Source organism: Hemicordylus capensis, chromosome 2 (genome assembly GCF_027244095.1).
Source record: "Hemicordylus capensis ecotype Gifberg chromosome 2, rHemCap1.1.pri, whole genome shotgun sequence".
Taxonomy (NCBI): Eukaryota; Metazoa; Chordata; class Lepidosauria; order Squamata; family Cordylidae; genus Hemicordylus; species Hemicordylus capensis.
This window is the reverse complement of record NC_069658.1, coordinates 425150900-425173688: the sequence shown is the minus strand read 5'-3', so window position 1 is coordinate 425173688 and position 22789 is coordinate 425150900. Positions and strand designations below refer to the sequence as shown.

The following is a 22789-nucleotide window of genomic DNA, read 5'->3' as shown; positions in this document are numbered from 1 at the left end:
GGGAAGAGGTAGAATATGGCCGAGTCAGCCTTTAAGACCAGAGGCTTTTAAAACTAGGGGTTTTTGTTGTTGTTATTGTTGTTTGGGGGGGGTTGGTGGCCTAAGAATTACACTAATATGATTTCTCATATCTAAAGGCTTGACCAGGAATGGTGTTGAAAAGCCGTGTTCAATTCCCCCCGCGCCCGCCCCCCCTGCTTCCACTGACTCTGAACTTCTGCTAGGTTGGCTCGTTACTGCTTGGAAAAGGATTGCTTTATTTAACTTCTATGTCAAAGGGGCCTAGAATTGCTGGGAATGTTTTCAAGAGTTCAGTGGCAGCAGAGTCGAGAAGCACAAACTCCCAGGACGTTTTTGGTGCAGCCTGACCCAGATTTAACTCTGTTAATCATCAGTACATATTTGTGGCGTCTCTCCTCTAAATGTATACTTGGAGATGCTGACAGAAAGTGTTCAGCATGAGCTGAAGTAATTATGTAGAACTGAATACTGAAATATATAAGAGAAAGAGTTTAATGACTGTTTTCAAGTGGACTGTTGCTGAGGGTCTTTTTAAGATGAAAAGATGAGACATAAATAAATAAGACTATCCTTCCAAAAACAAGCAAACCACACAAAAACCCTCCCCTGTAAATCCTGTTCTCTCTCTCCCCTCTCCCCCCCCACCCCCCCACACACCCCTACCTGTCATTTAGCTCACATTATTTGGTCAGTTTTATTAGTGTGCCATTAAGAAAGGCATTTACTATCTTACGATTCCAGACCATGCCTTCAGAGTATCTTGAGGGCAGATTTTGTAAAGTCCCAATGGAACAATGCCTCTGCCCTGGTGGTCAGAGACAGGTGGAGGACCTCATACAGTATATTCAACACTGTCCCCTTAAGGGAGAAAATGGTGGGTCAGATTACTGACAAACCTACAGGCTCTGAGGTGGAATGCATCCATTATCTTTTGGTGGATGCGATACCCTGTGTAAGTTATCAAAGCGTGATCTTCACCCTGCTAGCATTTAAGCTACGATATTAGTGCCTAATATCTAGTGCCTGTTAAACACTCTCAGTATATGACAAGGCTATAACTCTAGGATTATTTTATTTCATTCATTCATTCGTACCACCCTTTCAGAATGGCTCAGGGCAGTTTACAGTTAAAACAAAACCCTTACAATCAGTTAATTAAAACCGAAATTATAAAACTGCATAAAACAAAACAATTAAACAATCAGAACAATTTTAAAACCCCGGAAAACCAGGTTATAATATTAAAACCATTTACAACTATTTACAAACCCTGGAAGGCCAGGCCAAACAGATCTTGCGAATTTCTGCAGGGAGTGCATTCCACAGTCCAGGAGCGGCTACAGAGAAGGCCCGCCTCCTAGTTTTACTTTTGCTGCTGTACGATGAAGTAAGTATTGTAGCATTTAGTTTTAGGTTGTAGTTAAATTTTTATTGAAGAGCTTTTTTAAAAATAAAAAAGGTAAATTGTTTCATTCTTTATCATCTTGATATGACTTATGAATGTTATGACGGGTAGTTACAACTCATTCCTTCCTTCACACACTTTCTTCCCTTACCCTCTAGCAAAAATTTTTTTTTACCTGCTCACTGGCTGGGGCTCGCATCCCTGCTTTCCGTAAGAGCTTCTGGAAACCCCCATGCTCCATGGCATCCTCATTCTCCTCCGACAGTGGCACTAAAGGCACGGGCTGGGTGCATCCTGGTGGAACCGAAGAAAAATCGATAAACCTGCATTCAAGTTATGCCAGAAAGAGCAGGCTCCTGTGCTTGTCTACAAAGTCCTAGGTGGATATTCAGCTCTTGCTTCAGTGAACTAAGACGCAGCCTCTATCTCCACCCCCGAAGCCATTTAATGACCCACTAGCAGAGTTGGGGACACGACTGTAAAACCACAAGGCCTAAATCTCTCCCCGCCACATTTACCATCCTCTTCTCGGTCAGCAGCTGTTCGGTTCAAACAGTTCTGGAGCCAAAGCAAAGGGCCAGACAAGCCTGTGGAGACAGAAGTAGGCAAGAAGGTGTGAGCAGACTTCTCTCCTCAGTTATGCCGCTTGGGGATGGGGCGGCAGCTCAGGGGCAGAGCATCTGCTTGGCATACAGAAGGCTCCACACCTGGCATCTCCAGGTCGGACTGGGATGGACTCCTGTCTGGAAAGCTGCTGCCAGTTAGTGCAGGCAGTGCTGAGCTAGGTGGACTAATGGACTGACTCAGCATAAATTAGATGCCAATATATTTATTTATTATTTATTTATTCGATTTCTATACCGCCCTTCCAAAAATGGCTCAGGGCAGTTTACACAGAGGAATGATAAATAAATAAGATGGATCCCTGTCCCCAAAGGGCTCACAATCTAAAAAGAAACATAAAACAGACATCAGCAACAGTCACTGGAGGTACTGTGCTGGGGGTGGATAGGGCCAGTTACTCTCCCCCTGCTAAATAAAGAGAATCACCACGGTAAAAGGTGCCTCTTTGCCAAGGGAGCCAGCATGGTGTAGTAGTTAGAGTGCTGGACTAGGACCGGGGAGACCCAAGTTCAAATCCCCATTCAGCCATGAGACTTTCTGGGTGACTCTGGGCCAGTCACTTCTCTCTCAGCCTAACCTACTTCACAGGGTTGTTGTGAGGAGAAACTTAAGTATGTAGTACACCGCTCTGGGATCCTTGGAGGAACAGTGGGATATAAATGTAAAAAATAATAATAATAATAAGTTAGCAGGGGACTACTAACTTGAGCAAAGCCACACTTATGAGGAAAGCCACACATTATCGCTCCCTGTTTATTAAGTAAGACCTAGTCTGCACATGGGAGGACAAGAAGTTAGAGTGGATGACATCACTTCAAAACACAGGTGGGGAAACAAATTTTCCAGTGTTTCCTCTCTATGTTAACGTCTCCCTGCAAATAAAAATCCAGTCAGCAGGCAAATGGCTAGGCTAGAATCTCTACCTGATGTGCCAATTTTTCATTTTTAAGGAATATTTTATGCAGGTATACTTTTAAAAAGAAGAAGAGAAAATGTTATCTCCCCATCTGCAGGCTCAAGTGACAAGGTTCATTCCACCACTTCATTCAATTGCATGTGCGGACCTACCCTAAGTGAGAACACAGAGAGACGCATCTTTGGTGGGCAATCCCAGGGCGGAGGAAGAAGCACTGAAGTCCAGAAGCAGCACAAAGCAATGTCTTAGTTAAGCACTCGTTATGTGTCCGAGGACAAATGTGAGGACTATGTTAATTATTTGATAGACGGATTTTTTAAAACCCGAATCAGTGGCCTACAATAAGTCATGAACATATACATATACACACGCACTCAAAAACAATCCTTAAAAAAATAAGAACCTGACAAAATTTCAAAAATCCCATTTCCAAATCTACATTTAGGGCTTGATTAAAGGTCTACCAAAATAATAGTTTTATAAAGTGGTCTGCACTGTTCATGGAATGGCAGCCACAGGCTTTAACCGATTTCACCCAGTTGGGACTACCAATGAGAAGGCTCTGTCATGAGTTTCCACAAACCTTCTACAATCAGGTGGGGACTAAGTGAGGTCTCTTCCTAGTCTCCAAGGATGGGTTACCTTCCACAGGTAAAGGTGCTCCCAGGACATCAGTTGATCATTCTCTAAGACTGCCCCAGTGCTGAGTGTGTGTGTTCATCCTAGAATGCCCCGCAACCCAGAGGTTCTGTGGCAGACATATGAGGCTCCACAGCAGAACACACCAATGTGGACACTTTCCTGAAAAGGATGTTTGAGAACCATTGCCCAGCAGCATCATGGCCCTATGTCAACAGGAGGCACTGAGGAGCACCGCCTTGATGTGCAGTTCCCTCTTGCTGCAACCAAGGATGCTAACAATCTGATCCAGAATTCTGATCCAGAATTCTCTTGTGGCTGCAAGCTACAGGAGAAGATCAGTAGTGATGGGCAGACTCCAAAAGAACCCCAGGATTACTGAAAACACAATTTGAATGTTGCTCCTTTTTGGTGGGGATCAGCACTGGGGCAGTGAGAGCCAGTGTGGTGTAGTGGTTAGAGTGCTGGACTAGGACCGGGGAGACCAGAGTTCAAATCCCCATTCAGCCATGATACTAGCTAGGTGACTCTGGGCCAGTCACTTCTCTCTCAGCCTAACCTACTTCACAGGGTTGTTGTGAAAAAGAAACTCAAGTATGTAGTACACCGCTCTGGGCTCCTTGGAGAAAGAGCAGGATATAAATGTAAAAACAACAACAACAACAACAACAACATGTTCTCACCTTCCTGCCTGAGGCTTTGTACAAGCTCCCGAGCATCTCTGTCAGACGTGCCTGCCCCCTTTTTGTTCATACACCCATCCAGGGGCCTGTTGCCCACATCACTGTCGCCATCCTCCCAGGCTCTCTCCTCTTCTTCTTCACTGTCCAAGTCATCCTCTTCCTCCTCTTCATCTTCATAATCATTAATGTCATCCAGATCAGGCACCCCGATGTCTTTGTCCTGAAAGAAGAATGAAGAAAGAAGAGAGAGAGAATAGCATTTCCCTCCCTCAATACCACATACAAAAGTCAAACAATAACATCAGCTGAAGCCAGCTATGGGTCCCAACCTTAGCCAGCTCTGTGCATCTCAACACACAGATCATATTCAGCCGACAACCCCTCTATCTTTTAGCATATTTTATATGGATAAGCAGGGACAAAACCTGCTTATGAGCAGACCTCCTTTAGTCATTTACTGAGCTATTGGGATGTTATGGAATACAAACAAAGTTTCTATCTAATGAGAGGAAAGGCTCAGGTTAGCATCTGTTTTGTGACGAAAGCAATACACTGATTTTCTAGGAAAGCCTCATATAGAGCTGAAGGATAGGAGGGTATCTGTGCTGTTGGCAAAAAGGCAGGGATGCTCAGGAGGGAGAGGAAAGTTAAAAAGGGAAGTAGGAGAAATTAAAAAAAGGACAAGCTGTGCTTAAGAAAGTGTACTTGTTAACTGCTTCCTCTCCAGCACAACAATCTGGAAGAGGATCAGATCTACTAAAATCCCTCAGACCACCGAGACTCTTAATGCACATGTTCACATACATATACGTCCATTCTGACTCATGCACAGACACACACAGAACAGAGGGTGGGCACCATACCACACCAAGGGAGCCAGGTTTGCGCTTGCGCTTCTTGTAGAGTTCCTTACGGTCAGACACCAGCCCCATGCTGAGCAGCTTCTCAATAATGCGCGCCTTGGAGCGCTTAGCTGTAATGTGCTTCATCATGTTGCCCAGGATATCTGCCAAGGGGAAGAAAAAGCAGGAAAGGCAGCATGATGAGTTGCCGGGGGGGGGAGGAGTTCAGCAAAATATGCCAGAACAGCGTAGTTCAGAGAGCATTTTGGTGGGACCCTTGATTAACAAAATGAAGAGAACAGCTCCTCAAACCAACCAAGAACAGCAACCAAATCCAGTAGAGGCAGGAGGTAAGTTTATAGAAGAATCAAACAACAGCCTCAGTTGCTTGGTAAACTATTCTCAGAGGAGGCGAGAGTCGCTTTTGAGGTCAGCTTTTGTAAGAAGCTATTATTATACATGTCAATATTTTCTATCCTGATGAAGAACGTTTGCTCAAAATATGTTGAGACTGTTTGATTCTCCTTAAATTTGTTTCTTCACGTTCAACTGGATTCTGTGGCTGTTTTTGGCTCTTCACTAATACTCAGGCAGATATTTGGCATTTATATAGCACTTTGAGTGCTTTACATACATTAGCCCCCAAATCAGATATATAGATCAAGTTTGTAGAAAAGGAAAAGCAGGAGGTGGGCCAAGAGGGTTAATAGCGTCTATCAGCAGTAATCGTTGCAAAAAGCTTTTTGGTAAACACTTTCGGGGGGGGCGGGGGCTGATCATAAAGTGTGCAAATGTAGCTTAAAAAGGTACAAAGTCTCAACCAGCTCCAGCTCATCACTGCCTACTCCAGCCAGCCAGAAACCAGGGCAGATCTTCCTATCGGGTTAGGGACAGCATCCTCCAGTCACTCAGTCCTCACCGTCCGTTCCCTGGAACTCCTCAAAGAGCCGCCAAATCTCTAGCTCTTGGTCCTGTGTCCATAGCACGATGCGTGTTCCCTTCCTGTAGAAGCAAGCATACCACACATTCTGGCTGTGGCTCATCTCCTCCCATGTCCCAGGGTTTCTTAGCAAGCAAAGCAGGAGAAACAGAGGTATATCAAGGGAAAAAGGACAACATTCTCAAGCAAGAGTCTAGTCATATTTGGACATAAGCCTCATCTCCTACCCCAGAAATGTTATTTATATACAGCCAGCATGGTGTAGTGGTTAGAGTGCTGGACGAGGACTGGGGAGGCCCGAGTTCAAATCCCCATTCAGCCATGAGACTTGCTGGGTGACTCTGGGCCAGTCACTTCTCTCTCAGCCTAACCTACTTCACAGGGTTGTTGTGAGGAGAAACTTAAGTATGTAGTACATCGCTCTGGGCTCCTTGGAGGAAGAGCGGAGTATAAAATGTAAAATAAATAAATAAATAGATAAATAAAATACTACCTTTCCACAGAAAAGTTCTCAAAAGTGGTTTACATAGAGAAAAATGATAACTGGAAGAAGATGGTTCGTGTCCCCAAAAGGCTCTCAGTCTAAAAGAAACCCAAGGGAGACACCAGCAATAGCCACTGGAGGAACACAGTTTTAGGGATGAGTAACGATGGTTGCTTTTCCACAGCTAAATACTATATAAGAGAACCACCATTTGGCAAAAGGTGCCTCTTGCCTGGTAAGGCAAGGTTAGAAAGGAAGGGTTTTACATATCCTGTGCAAGTGCTCTGCAGAAGTGCATAGGTAGATACTAGGCAAATAACTCAGCATTTTAAGTATCTTAGATCTGATATTTAAAGAGGAAGTTTCCAGCCTTTCAATCCTTAGGACTTTTAAGACTGAAAACTCATGGGCAAAGCCTGAAATTATCACAAGCCAGATAAGAGGTATGAGAAAAGGATTTCTAATGGGGGGCAGGGGAGGCAAAGCTTCAGTGCTATAGTTTCAAATGCGTTGTGTGTATGCTTTATAAATGTCACAGAACGCAGTGGTTTTCCAGCACAAGATGGGGTAGTCTAAGAGTACAATTTCAATATACAGTGAGACATTTTAAAACAGAGCATGCACACAGCCCTGGCAAAATGTGCCTGAATTTAACCTTATGGAATGGAAACTTACTTCCAGGTGAACATGCGTAGCACCTACAGCACAAATGCAAAATCCTTTGACCCAGAGCTGCAAATAGGACCAAATTCCACACTAGTTGCATTTCACTGGGGCTGAATTCCCAATCTGGATCACCTCAAATTTTGCTCCAAGGAAATTGTGCCTGCCCACAGATAAATTACCCTATCAGAATCTGATTATCTTGACCTTAAAAGAACATGACCATCATCACCCCTTAGTTCATGCTGTGAGCTAGTTAGCAAGTCCACACCTCAACTCAAGCAAGAACCTGCTAAGTGACCTTAAGGAAGCTTTTATAGCCATATAGCCTCAGACCCTTATTTGTAAGACATGGCAAAGAAAGCTGACAGGGTTGTGGTAAGTATTACTGTGGTAACAATGTATGGAAGTGTTTTTCACTGGAGGCCATGAGAAAGCGACAGGTTCCCACAAAGGATGCAGAAGCTCTTCTCTCTGAACACCGTAGGCCAAGACCAAGTCTGCAGTGTATAGATCTAATGCCACCCACCAAAAAAGGAGAACTCTCCCCCATCACAAATGTTTGGGGACTTCCGGTCAAGATGGCGATGTAGCCAGTCGCACTTCAGCATGCCTCCTGCCTGATTTTCTTATCCTGAACTGGTTAATCGCGTCATAACAGCAGAGACTTGCTCATTAAGCAGGTGAGTATTTTTCCTTTTCTACTGGGGGAGTCCCGCTGGGGAATTTCATAATGGCTTCTAAGGGAGGGAGGGAGGAAGTTCAGCCTCCTCCTACCCCCTCACATCCTCTCCTTTCAGAGGAAGAAGGAGATATTGTAACATTTTTTAAAACTATGTCTGCTGACTTAAAATCTGACTTGAAAAACAATCCAGCTTTGATTACTTCACTTCAAGCCTCTGTTGATATTGTCAGATTGGGAGTGTAGGAAGGCAAAATCTCTCAATTAGAAGATAAGCGTTCCTCTGTTGATTCCACTTTGGGCACATTACAGACTATCAATAAGAGCCTGCAAACCAAGGTGTGCACCCTGGAATTACAATCTCGCTGTTTGAATGTATATTTTGGGGAGCCCAGAACATTTGGGCAAGACTGATTCTATTAGCTTCATTAAAGAGTTCCTTCACAAAATATTTTCCCATCCAGAGAAGTATGAGTTGGAGATGGAAAGAGCTTATCGCATATCTACTCCTCCCTCATGTGCCACCAACAAGCCTTGTCCATTTATCATAAAGTTTTTTAAATCTACAGTTAAAGAAGATCTTTTGAGGCCTGCCCGAGAAGGAAAGGAGTTAACGTGGGATAACTCTCAAATAATGTTTCCCCCAGATTTTCCTAAAGAGGTGGCCGATAAATGTCATTCCTTTCAAAAGGTATGGCTAGAAAGAGAGACCTACAATACCATGTTCACTTCCCAGCAGTTTTGCATTTATTATGAGAACAAATTGAGATCCTTCCATGACTCTCTAGCTGCTGAAAAGTTCGTTGCTACACTGAATCCTGCAAGAGCAAAATAACTGTTTTGACTATACTCTCCTATTCACATTTGAACATCTGCCAGTTGACTCATCTTCAGATGTAATTGGTATCTCTGTGTAACGTACTTAAAGGTCTTTGTACCAAGTTCTGTTTTGCAGTCCTCTTACAGGGGGTCCACTGGAGAGCGCTGTGAGCCAAGACTACCACATTAGACCTGGAAGTGCAGAGCCCACCCCACCCCCCGCCCACTTTTTCTTCATCTTCTGGTTGGTTGCTACTTTTTCCTCTTCACTTATTTGGTTAATTGGTGTTGGTATTATCCCTGTTATTAGTTATTTACTCAAGTATTAGCACCCTACTAAGCTCTGTTCATTTACCTTTATATTCTTGCACATATTTATCATTTTCTATGAGCCAGTTCATAGAAAATGAACTGTGATGCTTTTAATAATTGAATATGGCAGTTTCCATGGTTCCTTGGAATGTCAAGAGTTTGTGTCAGCCTTCGAAGCTCCAGCAGGGAAATGGCTATTGAGGTTGCTTTTTTACAAGCAGCACATATTTTGCCAGTTGATAAATTGCTTTTGCAACGTGCATGGGTGGGGAATGTCTTCATAATTGGTAGTTCTGTGATGAGTGTGAATATTTTAATTCACAAATATTCTAAATTAATTGTTGAACAGGAAGTAATAGATAATGAAGGTCACTTTCTTATACCTATTGCTATTATGGGTGGTCACCATTTGGAATTAATGAATTTGTATGATCCAGTCACGGATTCCCCAGAATTAATACATAGCTGTTTTGAACATTTACATACTTTGACATTTGATCGCTTGATTATTGGAGGGGATTTGAATTGATCCCCTTCTTGACCGTAATTCCCACCCCCATCTAGGTACATTCTTGAACCTGTACCATACTTAAGGCCTATATGTTAGATTTTAATTTAGTAGATATATGGCGACTTCTTGAGAATATATTTTTCTTTCTCCATTTATAAAAACTGTTTTAGGTTGGATTTTTTTTTTAACATCTCGTTCTTTGATATCTCAAGTTCAGGCATGCAACATTTATGCCATAGCAATTTCAGATCATGCTCCTGTTAAGTTGGTTGTTCATTTGGAAGGTTGTTCCAGTACCTCATTTAGGTAGTATATGAATATATCCTTGCTGAATGATCTACAATTTACTAGACAATGGAACAGGAGATGGAGGATTTTCTTCATTTTAACAGGGGCTCTATTACATATTTAACCCTGGTTAGGGATACGTTTAAAGCATTTCTGCAGGGCTGGATCATTGCTTATTCTTCATATTTAAAAAGGCAACAAACAGCTCAGATGGTATCTCTTGAGAAGCAAGTTAAGGATTTATTAACCTTTACACCCTTCTCCGGAGTCATACAGAACCTTATTTATGGCTAAATATGAACTCAATAAGTTATACTCCTTAGAAACTGAATTTTTGTTGAATTGTACTAGGCAAAGATATAAACTTTTAAACTAGTAAACTTTCGGTTTCTAGATTGAAGCAGTGTAATATTATATCTTCTATTTGTTAATACTCAAGGCCGTGTTCACACAGATCCTGAATTTATAAATCAGCAGTTTTTTGAGTTTTATTCTAAGCTGTATAGTAGTAGTACATCTAATACTGATGCAGACATAAATTGTTTCCTGCAAAAGGTGCGTCTTCCACACTTAACACAAGATTTTTTAGCTGCACCTCTTTCTCTAAAAGAAAAAATGACTACAATTAAATCTATAAATTCCTGAAGGGTTCCAGGGCCCAATGGATTTTCTGTGGAGTATTACAAGAAATATATTAGTTTGTTTCCTGGCTCCAATTTTATTGGGAGGTCTATCAAGGCGCTTTTAAAAGTAAGTATTTCCCTCCTCCTTTCAGTGAAGCTTATATAACCATTCTCCTTAAGCCCAGTAGAGATCCTGGTTTATGCACTAGCTATAGACCTATCGCTCTGTTAAATGTTGACACTAAGATATTGACAGCCACACTGGCACATAGGGCGTAGACTGTGCTCCTTACCATTATTTATCCAGTTCAGAGTGGGTTTATATCTGGCCACCAAGGATCAGATAATATTAAATGGTTGATTGATGTATTAGCCTTATCCTCGGAGGAGCATGACCCGGCTGCTATAACTTATTTAGATGCGGAGAAAGCATTTGACATGGTCCATTTGGGGTTCTTGAAACATATTTTGATTAAATTTGGATTTCCACCAAGTTTTTTTACTTGGGTTACTAGGCTATACACGATTCCTTATTCACAAGTCCTCACCAATGCGTTACTATCCACTTCATTTAGGCTAGAATGGGGCACATGTCAGGGATGTCCTCTATCTCCTCTTGTTTTCAATACAGTGTTAAAACCCCTGGCTTGTGCTATTAGAGATTCTGACAATATAAAGGGTATTATACTAGGTGGGATTGGGCATGAAAAGCTTACATTGTGGGAGAATCTGCGTTTGAAGATTGCTTGTAAATCCTTTTATTGGGCTAACTGGGCTTCCCATGTCGTCATTATATTAGATCAACTGATCTCTTCTGAAACAGTTTTTAAATCTTTTGACATTTTGAGAACCGAGTTTGATCTGCCTCTAAATGCTAGCTGGTAATTTATTCAGCTAAAGTATTTACTATCACAGCTTTTTGGTCCTGATACAACTGCAGCTTCTGAAACTCCATTTCTATTATTAGTCCTGGAACATCTATTGGATGCACCTAAGCCTGTAACCTTGCTCTATCAGAAGCTTAAAGATATTGATAATATCATTTATATCTGAGATCTTTGGACCAATGATCTTGCATACCCTATCCTATTAAATCAATGGCGGGTTGCTTTGAAGGCAGTAAAACATGCCTCCCTGGATCTCAAAACACAGCTAATACATTGGAAACTTTTATTCTGTGTCTATTGGACATCTCAGATAATTTTTAACAAGGGATGGCTGCAGAATTCTAGATGCTGGGAACACTTACGGATTGGTCCTGTCCAGTTATTGCACCATTTTGGCTTGAAATTCGTAAGGTTGTTAACATGACATTGCAGCAATCATTGCCTGTCAAGGACGTTCATGTTTTGTTGGGGTACATCCCCAGCATATAGAATCTAGCCTTACATCTAGAATTGTGGGTTCTTATTTTTATTTAATTTATTTATTTATTTACATCTCTCTATGTGAACTGCTTTGGGAACTTTTGTTGAAAAATGGTATATAAATACTTGTCATATTCGTGCTTCGAGGGGGGGCGGGTAGTGTCAAAAGGATTATAATACAAAACTGAAAGGACAAATTTACTCCTGAACGGCAACCCCTGCTAATTTGGCAAAGAGGCACCTTTTGATGTGGTGATTCTCTTTATTTAGCAGGGGGAGAGTAACTTGGCCCTATCCACCCCCAGCACAGTACCCCTCCAGTGACTGTTGCTGGTGTCTGTCATATGTTTCTTTTGAGATTGTGAGCCCTTTGGGGACAGGGATCCATCTTATTTATTTATTATTTCTCTGTATAAACTGCCCTAAGCCATTTTTTTGAAGGGTGGTATAGAAATTGAATAAAAAACAACTTTGGATAACTGATGTGTTCCTGGTCAGCATTTGAATTGTCCCCCACCCCCCACAACAGAAAGGTAAAGAAAAGGAATTTTAAGCTATTTGGTCGAATTTTAATGCATTGTTTATGTTTTGAAATGTAAGAAATATATTCTTGGAAGGAGTTTCCCTCTCCCCCCACCCTTCTTTTCTCCTGTATTGGTTGTATCTTATTATGGTTAAGTTATGTTTAAGGGATCTTTCTTTCTTCCCCCAGTTATACTCACATATATTATTCTTATCCTCAATCATGTTATATGCACAGTTTTAATCTCATTACAACAAAGAAAAATTAAAAAACCCAAACTTTTGCTGTTTAGAAATATGACCTACCGCTCTCGAGGAAAGTCTCGCACACTTTTTGCCAGCCCCAAGTGCACCAGCTGCTTGGCCACCTGCTTCCGTGTTCGATTGCGAGTGCTCAGGTGTGCAAGGATGTTATTAAGGATGTCCTCACCTGGTGTTGGAAAAGGTGAACAATAACTGGGCTCCCCACTAAACTGGGCTACATGTTTTATTAGCCAACCTGCTCACAGTATGTTAGCCATTTGTGGCCTTACCAACAACAACAGAAGTCTAACTTTGGGTTGCCCAGAGGCAATTCAAGCTCACACTAAGTCTGCAGCTTTTTCAGATCCAGGACCAGCCTTTTTCAGATCCAGGGATTAAACTATAATCTCAAATTGTAATCCCAATATAGTACCTGCTTCTTAGTGGGTTTAAAAAAAAAACCAAACAAACCACATTGCCTATTTATTTTTACCATATATACTCATTTTTCTCCTCCTCTCTTTAGGGGAACCAGATGCAAGAGAGGAAAAGCCCACTCGATTTTGAAGCTCCATATAAAAGAAAGAATTTTTTCAAGTGAAGCTTGACATGGCAGAGTGAAAAACCTCACTACATAGCTTCTTTTACAGAACTATTGGAAAAAAAATTATTCAGTGCTCTTCTGCACCTAATCAACCTCTTCTGTCTCTGCCCCACTTTAAAAAGGAGACCTTCACAAAATGGAAAGTTCAATCAATCCTCTATTATGGCCTTAGACCAGCAAAAACAATACAATACAAATTAAATGATAAAACTTAAAGCACTGGTTAAACTCTTACAGAACTATAACTTGAGAAAATGGAAAGTTGTGGCCATATCATCAGTGGCCAGGACACAACCCAAATGTGAGTCACCAGCTGAAGATCAACGCCATAGGTGACTAGTCAAGTGTCTGTTTACAAATCTGCACAATTCTGGGATTCTCCTGCTCCATACTGATGCTGGAATTTTGTTCCCAGGCCATGCAGTAGTTCCACCCCATGAGAACGACCTCCGTTTCACTGAGCTGGAGATAAAACCTCCTTCCACCTACTCTAGGCACTCTGCTCCATTCAACTACACCAGAGAATAAAATCCGAGTATCCTACATGCAGTCTCAACCTTGCTCCAACTGCACTGCCCCACTCTGCCTGCCCAACTGTGCCCCTGCCCCATTCCTGAAATGGGATTCCGTACCTTCCACTTCCTTGTATTTGTAGTAGAGCTCCCGCAGTTCCTCCTCGTCCTCCAGAGTCCACTGGACAGCCTTGCAAGAATCAGAGCTGTTTGGGGTAGAGAGAGTGTATTGAGAAAGTTCTCCCGATTATAGGCCCCGCCAGTGTTCCCTGTAACAGGGATTACCAGATATTGTTGACCACAACGCCCATAATCCCCTGCCATTGCAGCTGGGGATGCTGGGAGTTTTAGTCAACAACATCTGGGAATCCCTGTTACAGGGAACACTGGAGCCTTCCCAAGGCAGCGAAGGGCAACCAGCAGGCTCTTTTCCTGACCCAATTCAGATTTATTTGGCCAGATATCTTAATTTGGCCAAGCCCATATCAGCAGCCATCCTTGTTGAGGTTGTTTGTTTGTTTTAAAGAAGGAAAAGGGAGTGATGGTGGAGGCAAGGGAGCAACACTTCATTTCTCCTGGACCTGTTTGCCTCCTTGCTGTCTCTACTCAAGTGATCAACCTTTAAGGGATCTTGACCCCTTTTTCTTTTGGCTAGAAATAAACCAGGCCACCTGGACAGTGCCAACCTCACTATGAAGGCCCCCAAGCTAGCAAATGCTAATGTCCACAAGTGACTGCTGACAATCCTAGAGGAGTTTCATGAATGTCCCCAAACAGACCCGTACTTCCCCATTTGGGGGGCACCAACTGTGGCTGCCAACATTTACTGTTGTATTCAGACAGATGCTCACTGTAACACTGTCTTGGCAGGAAGCCCTACATGGCAGTGTTGAGGAAGAAGTTCATTCTGGTACAGAAGCGAAGCAGCACTCTTGCGCGGGCAGGGCGGGGTGGTGGTACCCATGCAGCATTAGCATTCTCCAAAAAGCCCTCTGCATATAGGTTTTTCCAGATTCCTTAGGACCTCCAGACCTGGCTACAACAGCTCATGGGGATGGGACCCAATACAGAATGGAGTCCTAATCAAATAGGTCATGGGGAAAAGAGGTCCAAGCGAACATGTGGAACAAGGCAGGGATTCATTCTGCACCTTGCCACTCCTGCTGCAAGATAATTAAGGGTCCTGATCCCTGCCTCTGCGGCCTAAGTAGTGTGGCTGACAGAGATAGCAACGTGGGCCAGTCTGCTTTCCAAGGCTGCAAAGAGAGAGGCATTACAAGCAAGGGAACATAAAGAATTATTGCCACTCAATAGATAATCTAATGCACAGGCCTATTTAGTGCTGCTTTAAGATAGGAGTTGGTAGCATTGCCGGCAGAGGCAGGAAAAAGGGCCCTTTGTGGCTTCTTCTGCCCATTTCCCTCCCTCCCTCCCACGGAGATGACATCACTCCTCATCTACTCTACTGCTCACTGCAGCAAGGGAGGCAGGGCAGGCAGGCGAGAGGACTACAGAGGGAATGGATCGGGGGAGCCACTGCCTTTTCTCCCACTTCAACTGGAGATTTAAAGGGAAACACCTGGGACAAAAAGCAGCAACGTTCAGCTGCTAAGATCCTGTATGTGAGGGAGGAGGTGGGAGTCCTGACTAGAGGCCTCTGAGCAGTGTTCCCTCTAAGAGGGATTCCCGGGTGTTGTTGACTACAACTCCCATAATCCCCAAGCAAAAGCCACTGCAACTGGGGATTCTGGGAGTTGTAGTCAACATCATCTGGGACTCCCTCTTAGAGGGAACAGTGCCTCTGAGCCTAATGAGAGATGTGACCTGCCTCTTTTACTGAGTTCCAAATCCAGAGGCTAAAAAGAGAGGAATATCAAGACAGTGGCCATTTTGGAAGGGTTCAAAGTGGGCTGTGTCCTGGCATGCTTCATAAGTAGCGCCCACAGGAAAAACAAACTGCTGTCCAGATTTCTAGGAACTCACCCTTTTTTTTCCTGCAACAAAGTGTAGCCCTCTGTCATCTCTCGGACCACAGCTGTATTCTTCCAGAACAGCAGCTCCATGTAAGCTTTCTGGTTGGTGGAAGCTAGAGCAAAGAACTTGCCCACAATGTACTTGGCAAAGGTCACCATTTCCTAAGGTGGTCGATAGGTAGGGAAGAGAGAATTCTAAGTCTCAGGACTCAATACTCTCTTAATAATCACTACTATCAATGCTATGGGAATATTGGATTAAGAAAGTTCAGTTCAGCTGAGTTTATTACGATCTTTGATCAAATATACAGATCTCAGACCAGATGCAGATAAAGAGGACATTAAAGGTAAATATCAATACAGAGGTGTGTGTGTGTGAACTATTACATAAGATAAAATAAAGTGAAGCAAACTAAGAGCCTAAATTAACCATTTCTAACACACCATGAGCAAATCTTAATTGCAGCTGTACAAAATTTGGCTACCAGATGCGAAACATTTATTTATTTATTTATCAGAAAGAAATAAGTTAATATAAAACTCATCAGAGTTATCTGGGTATCTAGAAACAAGAGCAGCAATATATCCAGAGCGCAAATGACAATAGAAGGAACAATACAAAAGCACATGGCCAATAGGGATGTGCAGGAAATACTTTGGGCACATCCCTGGGGGCGGGGAGGAGGCAAGCAGGTCCTACCTGCCCCTCCTACAAGCCTCCGCTGCACCATCGCAGCACTGTACTCCATAAAGGTCCCTCGTGAATGCAGCAGCCCGTGCGGCTGTCTCCTTTAAGGCACCTGCCACTGTGACGGGATGCTGCTCCCAGCATTCCTCACGTGGCATCGGCACACATTGGGGAGCAGCATCCCGTCGCCGTGGCAGGCACCTTAAAGGAGACAGCCGCACGGGCTGCTGCTTTCATGGTGGACCTTTACAGAGCATAGCACCGCGATGGGGTGGGGGAGGCTCGCAGGAGGGGCAGGCAGGACCTGCGTGCCTCCTCTTGAGAGAACCCCTCACCCCGTGCCGAAATGTTTCAGCTGCAGGGAGCCAAATCATTTCAGTGCCTCTTCACAGAGGCACCGAAATGATTCAGGCACATCCCTAATGGCCAACTGTCTCAATATCCTCTTCCCCGCAAGGACATAGTCTCTCCAGGTAGGGGACTCTCCTAAACTCACCCTCCAGTACCACAGAGGGCAGCGGAGCTAATGTCAGGGCTCTTCTGTGTGTTGGCGACGTCAGATTATACAGATATTCCACTGGTTTTTGCAAGGGCTTAGCAGCTCCAAACCATGCGTAACTTGGTGCCTGGCTTAGATCTATCTGGTGTTCCATAAAGGTAATGCACTTCAGGATCTCGGGCATCCCAGCCTTGCTATCTGGGATCCTTTTAAATGCAGATGCCAGGGACTAAATTTAGGACTAAATATGCAAAGTGTATGCTTTAAAATGGCTCCTATTGTGGCCCACCACATAAATAAAAGTTCTGCTTGGTACAAAACAGCAACCCGCACTTGAACCTACCTAGAAAATCTAAACCACACACAGAGTCAGCCATGCTATCTTGACCTCACCTTGTAAGCCCCAGCAGCAGGATCGTTGAGGAGCCGGTTGAAGAGGCAGAAGACAGAAAGCTGGAACAGCAGGGCCTCCATCTTGAGGTCATAGGCAATGCGGTGCAGCATCTTGACCACACAGTGGTTGGTGTGGGAGCTGTTCTGCTGGTAGTTCTTGAAGAGCAGGACATAGGCTTTGACCACATTAGTATTAGCAAACCTGCATCCCAGGACATGCACATTAGACACATTTAGTGTAAGACCAGGGTAAGATCTCTATAGTCAGGGCACGTATGCTACAACTCAGTGGAAGCACAGAATGAAGTACCGGGCACAGGATTCAGCTTCCTAACAATCTTCCAGTTTGGTTTCTAGTCCTTATTGTGATGATGGATGGGGAAAGGGCATCATGGAGCAGCTCAGATGAGAATCCCAAGACATCTTAAACATACCCACTGTATATGAGAGGATAACAACAAGGGATGGGCTACCTTTCTGGCCAGTTCTCATTCATAAAACTTGCTTACCGCTTCATGTAGTCCAGGAAACTGAACTCCTTTTCTGACACCCGTACAGATGCCAGCTCTTCCTCAGCAACATCTTCTTCCTCAACTGCCTCCTCAGGTTCATCTGTCTCGGGTGCCACTTGCCCTGTGCACATGGAAAGTGGCGAGTGAAATGTTACCAGCCTCATACAGAGATATACTTGGGTATCATAACTACTACTACGGATATTTATGTACCACTCTTCAACCAAAGTTCTCAAAAGCAGTTAACATAGAAAAATAATACAATAAGATGGTCTCCTGTCCCCAATGGGCTCACAATATAAAAAGAAACGTAAGGCAGATACCAGCAACAGCCCCTGGAGGGATGCTGTGCTGGGGTTAGATAGGGCCAGTTGTTCTCCCCCTGCTAAATATAAGAGAATCACCACTTTTAAAAGGTTTCTCTTTGCTCAGTTAGCAGTCACAGCAGTCTTGTCTGACTGGGAGGGTGTTCTGCTGTGCTGCTCAACACTAGGGAAGAGGCAGTTCTGTGCCATTATTCCAAGAGTGGACTAACCAACTCAGTCAGGAAAAAGATAAGGAACACTAAACTGAGGAAAGAATCCAGGAAGCATGTGTCTCAAGAGGCATGAAAGTACCAGTTGAATTTCACTGGACATAGATATCTTGGCCACTGATCATATCACTCCCATATTTAATATACCCATATTAATAAACCCATATTTACCTGAATAGAAGATGATTCTGAATTTAAGACGACCCCCTTAAAAAATACAGATTAGAGTGTATTTACCTGAAAGGAAGAGGACTCTGAATTTAAGGTGACTCCCTGATTTCTAACATGAAAAAACTTGGGGAAACCCTAGTCTTGGATTCAGGTAAATACAGTACTATATATACACATTGCAATCTCTGAGATTGTTTCTGTAAGGAAAGAGCACCGGCCACTGGAGATACCCTGGGATTCAGGGAGATACTTAAGATGGAACACCAAATGTCAAATCAATTGGCAAACAGAGAGAAAAGGCTGCTTCTCCACTGACCAGACACCATTGTTCTATTCATGTTCCACTTCACTCTGTACATGGGTACTCACGTGGGAGGTTAGCAAACAAGATTTGTTTCAACAACTCAATTTCTTCATCCGGTTCAGAGGTGGAAGATCCAAAGATATCCCCTTCCGGCCACACCTCCCTTAGGAAATGGAATGTGAAAGGGAAGATTAGCTGCGCAGAGCAGGGCTAAAACTTGCCTGACCCCAAGGTAAGCAGTGGGGCCAAGGGTAGATCAAACAAACTCATACAACTTTACAAAGTTCAGATTGGTGAACAATATTGAGAGTCTGGACAAGATTACAACTCATGTGTCTGTATATATGAATCACAACTGGGCTTTGTAAATACATTTAGAAATATAACCATGGATCTTTCTGGGTAACATTCCTTAGAATATCTCATCCCAATGTCTCGGGACTTTTGCAACCAATTTATTAGTACAATACTGCAAGGTTGTTACAATAGGTCTTAAAACTGTCTATCATATTCATCACAAAATCCATTCCAGTTCTGATATTCTCTTTACTGCTAAGTGTTTGACATCCAGTGTAGAGGCTTCAAACTTCCACCGGAGAGATGCCTCAATTTTGTCCTGTCTCCATGGAGTAAGTAGGGCTACCTGCAGTTCTTCAATTTCTCAGGCTTAGATCACAGGCATCTTTAGAACTGAACAGGGTGCACAGTAGTAGCATTCAGACCTGTTTTCATCTACAAGCTATTAAGACCCCAACACACAGGCTGCTTTCTCACCTGGCTGAACGCAAGAGAGAGAGGGCTTCCGGTGCCTGGCCAGCCAGTAAGCTGTCCTGGATCCGTACCATGGCCTCGGCTCGCTGCTCCTCCAGTGGAACTTCAGAGGCTGCATCAAAAGGGACAACATCCTCTGGAAGGGGCTCAGAACCCTGGTGGTGAGGGAAAGATGCAATATGAATTCCCAGGAGAGAAAGATTTATAAAGAGGAGGGATTAAAAGCTAACCACCACAAAGCTCTTTCCTGTGCTGCTACCTCCCATCTCTCCCCCACTGACTTTTCAGGCCAACCCAAACTGAATTTGCAACTCTATATCCACTCGTGTTTCAACATGTGTCCAGTTTACAGGTATACCTGCATTCCATACATCTACTTCTTTTAAAAGTCTAATCGGTTAATAACTATATATACACAAAAAGACCAAGGTAAAATACTTGCTTCAATGGAATTAAAAAATATATTAAGAATACCACTTAAAAGTCAGGCTCTTCTGCTCTAACAATATCTCTACTATATTAATCTTTGATCAGTCATAAGATCAACCACACACCCTTAATTTGTTAACTTTCCAATACTGAAAAAAGTTAATCAATGTGAGCTTTAGATGCCCTTCATTGATGACCAGCATTTCAACCCCCAGGCCATAGTTTTAGCAACCTTCTCCAATACTGGGCTATCAACATTCCAGTAACCATTAACAAAATGGCAAATTTATATTTCCTGTTTAGCAGCAAACTCATCCAGATATCCTAAAATAATAATCACATAGTGTGAAAGGATGGTTATCCCAATCATATCAGTTATTTTGCCCAATATCTGATTTCTAGAATCTGTATATAACTAGACACATCCACATTACAACCATTTTTATGAAGTCTTTTTGAAAGTAGGTTGTCTTGCAATCTCAGTATAGGGCTGACCCATTAATAAGACCTGTTCAGTATTTGAACACAGTCAAACTGAGTTGGGGGGTAACAGAGAGAAAAAGATGACATATTTCTGTGACCTGGTTCTCCTAAGAAGGCGGCTGATAGAATAAGCAGTCTAGTAGAATTCAGCCAATGGTTCATGCAACACCCTCTATGAAGTAATACCACCATCACCAACTAATAGACCTCTCTGGAGAATGGAAAGATTTTAGCAAGAGGAGGAAGAAAAGCTCTGAATGGCTCAGACGATTTCAATGGGTTGTTGTTTTGCAGCAAAAGAGGTGGGGGGGGGGAGGAGAGAGAATCTCCATACGAGGGGGAGTGCGGGAATGATAGAAATTGAATTGAGAAGTTCTGGCTCCAGCACCAAGCTTAATTGTTCAACTTCAACTTTATAATCATACCTTTGCACATTTACCGATTTGCTCAGCCAGCCTTGGCCACATCTGCTCCAGCTCTTCGGGAGTTTGGGTCTGCACATCTGAGCCAGCAGGATGAACCTGGGGCTTTTTTTTCCTCTTAAACTTCTTGCTCTGCAGCAAAACATACCATGTCACTTTTTGAACCAGCTCTTGAGGGAAAGAGAATGTTGACAGAAGTGTAGAGTTCCCAGAATCCTTTGTCCCTTGGAGAGGTGAAATGCAGAAGCCAGATAACAGCAGGGTCTCCACAGTAGTGGCCCACAGCTTGGGGACGATGCTTCCAAAATAAACCCATATCTGCTCAGACCACATTTCCAGTCTATCGAACGACTTCCCCTCCCTGACCCCAAACATTTCATCCTTGATGGATCTAGAATTTGAGATTACTCAATTCTCTTTGAATTAAGAATATTCTTAGGGTTCTACTATTTGAATGGATTTTGATTACTGTTTAGTTTGTCTCCCTTAAATTTTTTACTCTAGTAATCTCTCAAATATGCAAGCTTTTTGAACTAAGTTGGAAAGCTGAGTATACATTAAATAAATAGTAACCAGACATGAAGGTGTGAGCAAACTCGGAGCTTGAGAAGAAAGTACAATTCTATCACTTGAAAAACTGGCCTTGGGAGTGTCAGCCCTACAGCCACCCTTTGCCCATGTGCATGATAACTATCATCTTGACTGAAAGGCTCTTAGGATGTGGGTAATTCTTGAGAAAGACCTGCCCACAAAACTAAAAGACAGAGAAAGGGCTCAGCCTTCATACACCAAGATACCTGGACCACAAGGTTGTTCCTCCCTTTGCAAAATCTCTCCAGCATCTTCAAGAAAAGGTGAGCAGTCTCCACCAGGTCCTTAAGGAATGACCTGGGCTGCTTGGTCTCATCAAACTTACGGAAGAGGGTGAGGAACAACTCACGGTACTCCATCATATAGAAAATGTTATCTAGGAAGGGAAGAGAACATTGTTGTCAGCTTTATCAGCTAACAAAGCCAGCATTTCTTGATCTGCAAAGATGACAAGACAAGAAGGAATAGGTTTCCAAACCCTCGAAACGTAACCCACTTGGTCCCTGGGAAGCGATGGCAACTTGTACAAATGGCAGGAGCAAGAGACACAGTCTGTCTACTTGCTCAGTAAGGACTCCCAGTTCATTCCTTTCTGAGGACTGGCTGGAATTTGCCTGCAAATAATTTGGCACTCCTAGGATTCTCAGTTCTTTCATCCAAACAGGATTTTCAGTTCCTGTGAGATGAACACAGCATGCACAAATGGCAGGGATGCCAAAAGAGTGGTCCAAGAAGTTCCTCTTCAGGGCACTAAATTTGTTTTGTATTTTTATAAATGTTATTTAATACATTTGTATACCAGCTACTAGGAACATAGGAGGTAGGGATGTGCATGAACCTGTTCGGACGCCATTTTTCGGTCCTCCGAACAGGTTTGAACACTGGGTGGGTTTGACGTTCGAAGGTGGCGGGGGTGGGTGGGTGTTCCTCACTTTAAGGGCAGGGGAGGGTGCACTTACCCCCTCCACCCACCGGCACCTCCACCCACCGGAGTTAGGTAAAATCCTTTGGGGTGGCAGCCCAGGGTCCCTGTCGACCCTTCTGCTTCTTCAACCGGAAGTGGCCAGAAGTACCGGGTGCATGCGCACATGCCGGCCACATGCGCGCGCATGTCGCACACATGACTGGTGTGCGCACATGGGCCCAGTACTTCCGGCCAAAGAAGCAGAAGGGGAGGCAGGGAGGTATGCTGCCATCCCAAGGGATTTTCCCTAACTCCAGTGCCGGTGAGGGGGAAGCGGGGGGAGGTGTAAATGCACCCTCCTCCGCCCTTAAAGGTCCTACCCCCCCCTCGAGTCACCCCCACCCGGTTCTGTGC

The 22789-nt window shown here is 43.5% G+C and overlaps 1 protein-coding gene across 4 annotated transcripts in view; it reads right to left on the bottom strand.

The window, feature by feature from the left end:
• The window catches only part of TIMELESS (timeless circadian regulator), a 73449-nt gene that overhangs the window by 11745 nt on the left and 38915 nt on the right, over positions 1-22789 (bottom strand). For all 4 annotated transcript variants that reach the window (XM_053297443.1, XM_053297442.1, XM_053297444.1 and 1 more), the window contains exons 13-26: positions 21678-21847; positions 20884-21012; positions 19550-19701; positions 18841-18938; positions 17763-17886; positions 17254-17455; positions 15684-15835; positions 13821-13906; positions 12648-12771; positions 6050-6132; positions 5152-5294; positions 4289-4508; positions 1945-2013; positions 1602-1720 (exon numbers count right to left, since the gene is read on the bottom strand). In XM_053297443.1, the coding sequence (XP_053153418.1) occupies positions 1602-1720; positions 1945-2013; positions 4289-4508; positions 5152-5294; positions 6050-6132; positions 12648-12771; positions 13821-13906; positions 15684-15835; positions 17254-17455; positions 17763-17886; positions 18841-18938; positions 19550-19701; positions 20884-21012; positions 21678-21847 (1871 nt within the window). The remainder of the gene's footprint in view (positions 1-1601; positions 1721-1944; positions 2014-4288; positions 4509-5151; positions 5295-6049; positions 6133-12647; positions 12772-13820; positions 13907-15683; positions 15836-17253; positions 17456-17762; positions 17887-18840; positions 18939-19549; positions 19702-20883; positions 21013-21677; positions 21848-22789) is intronic.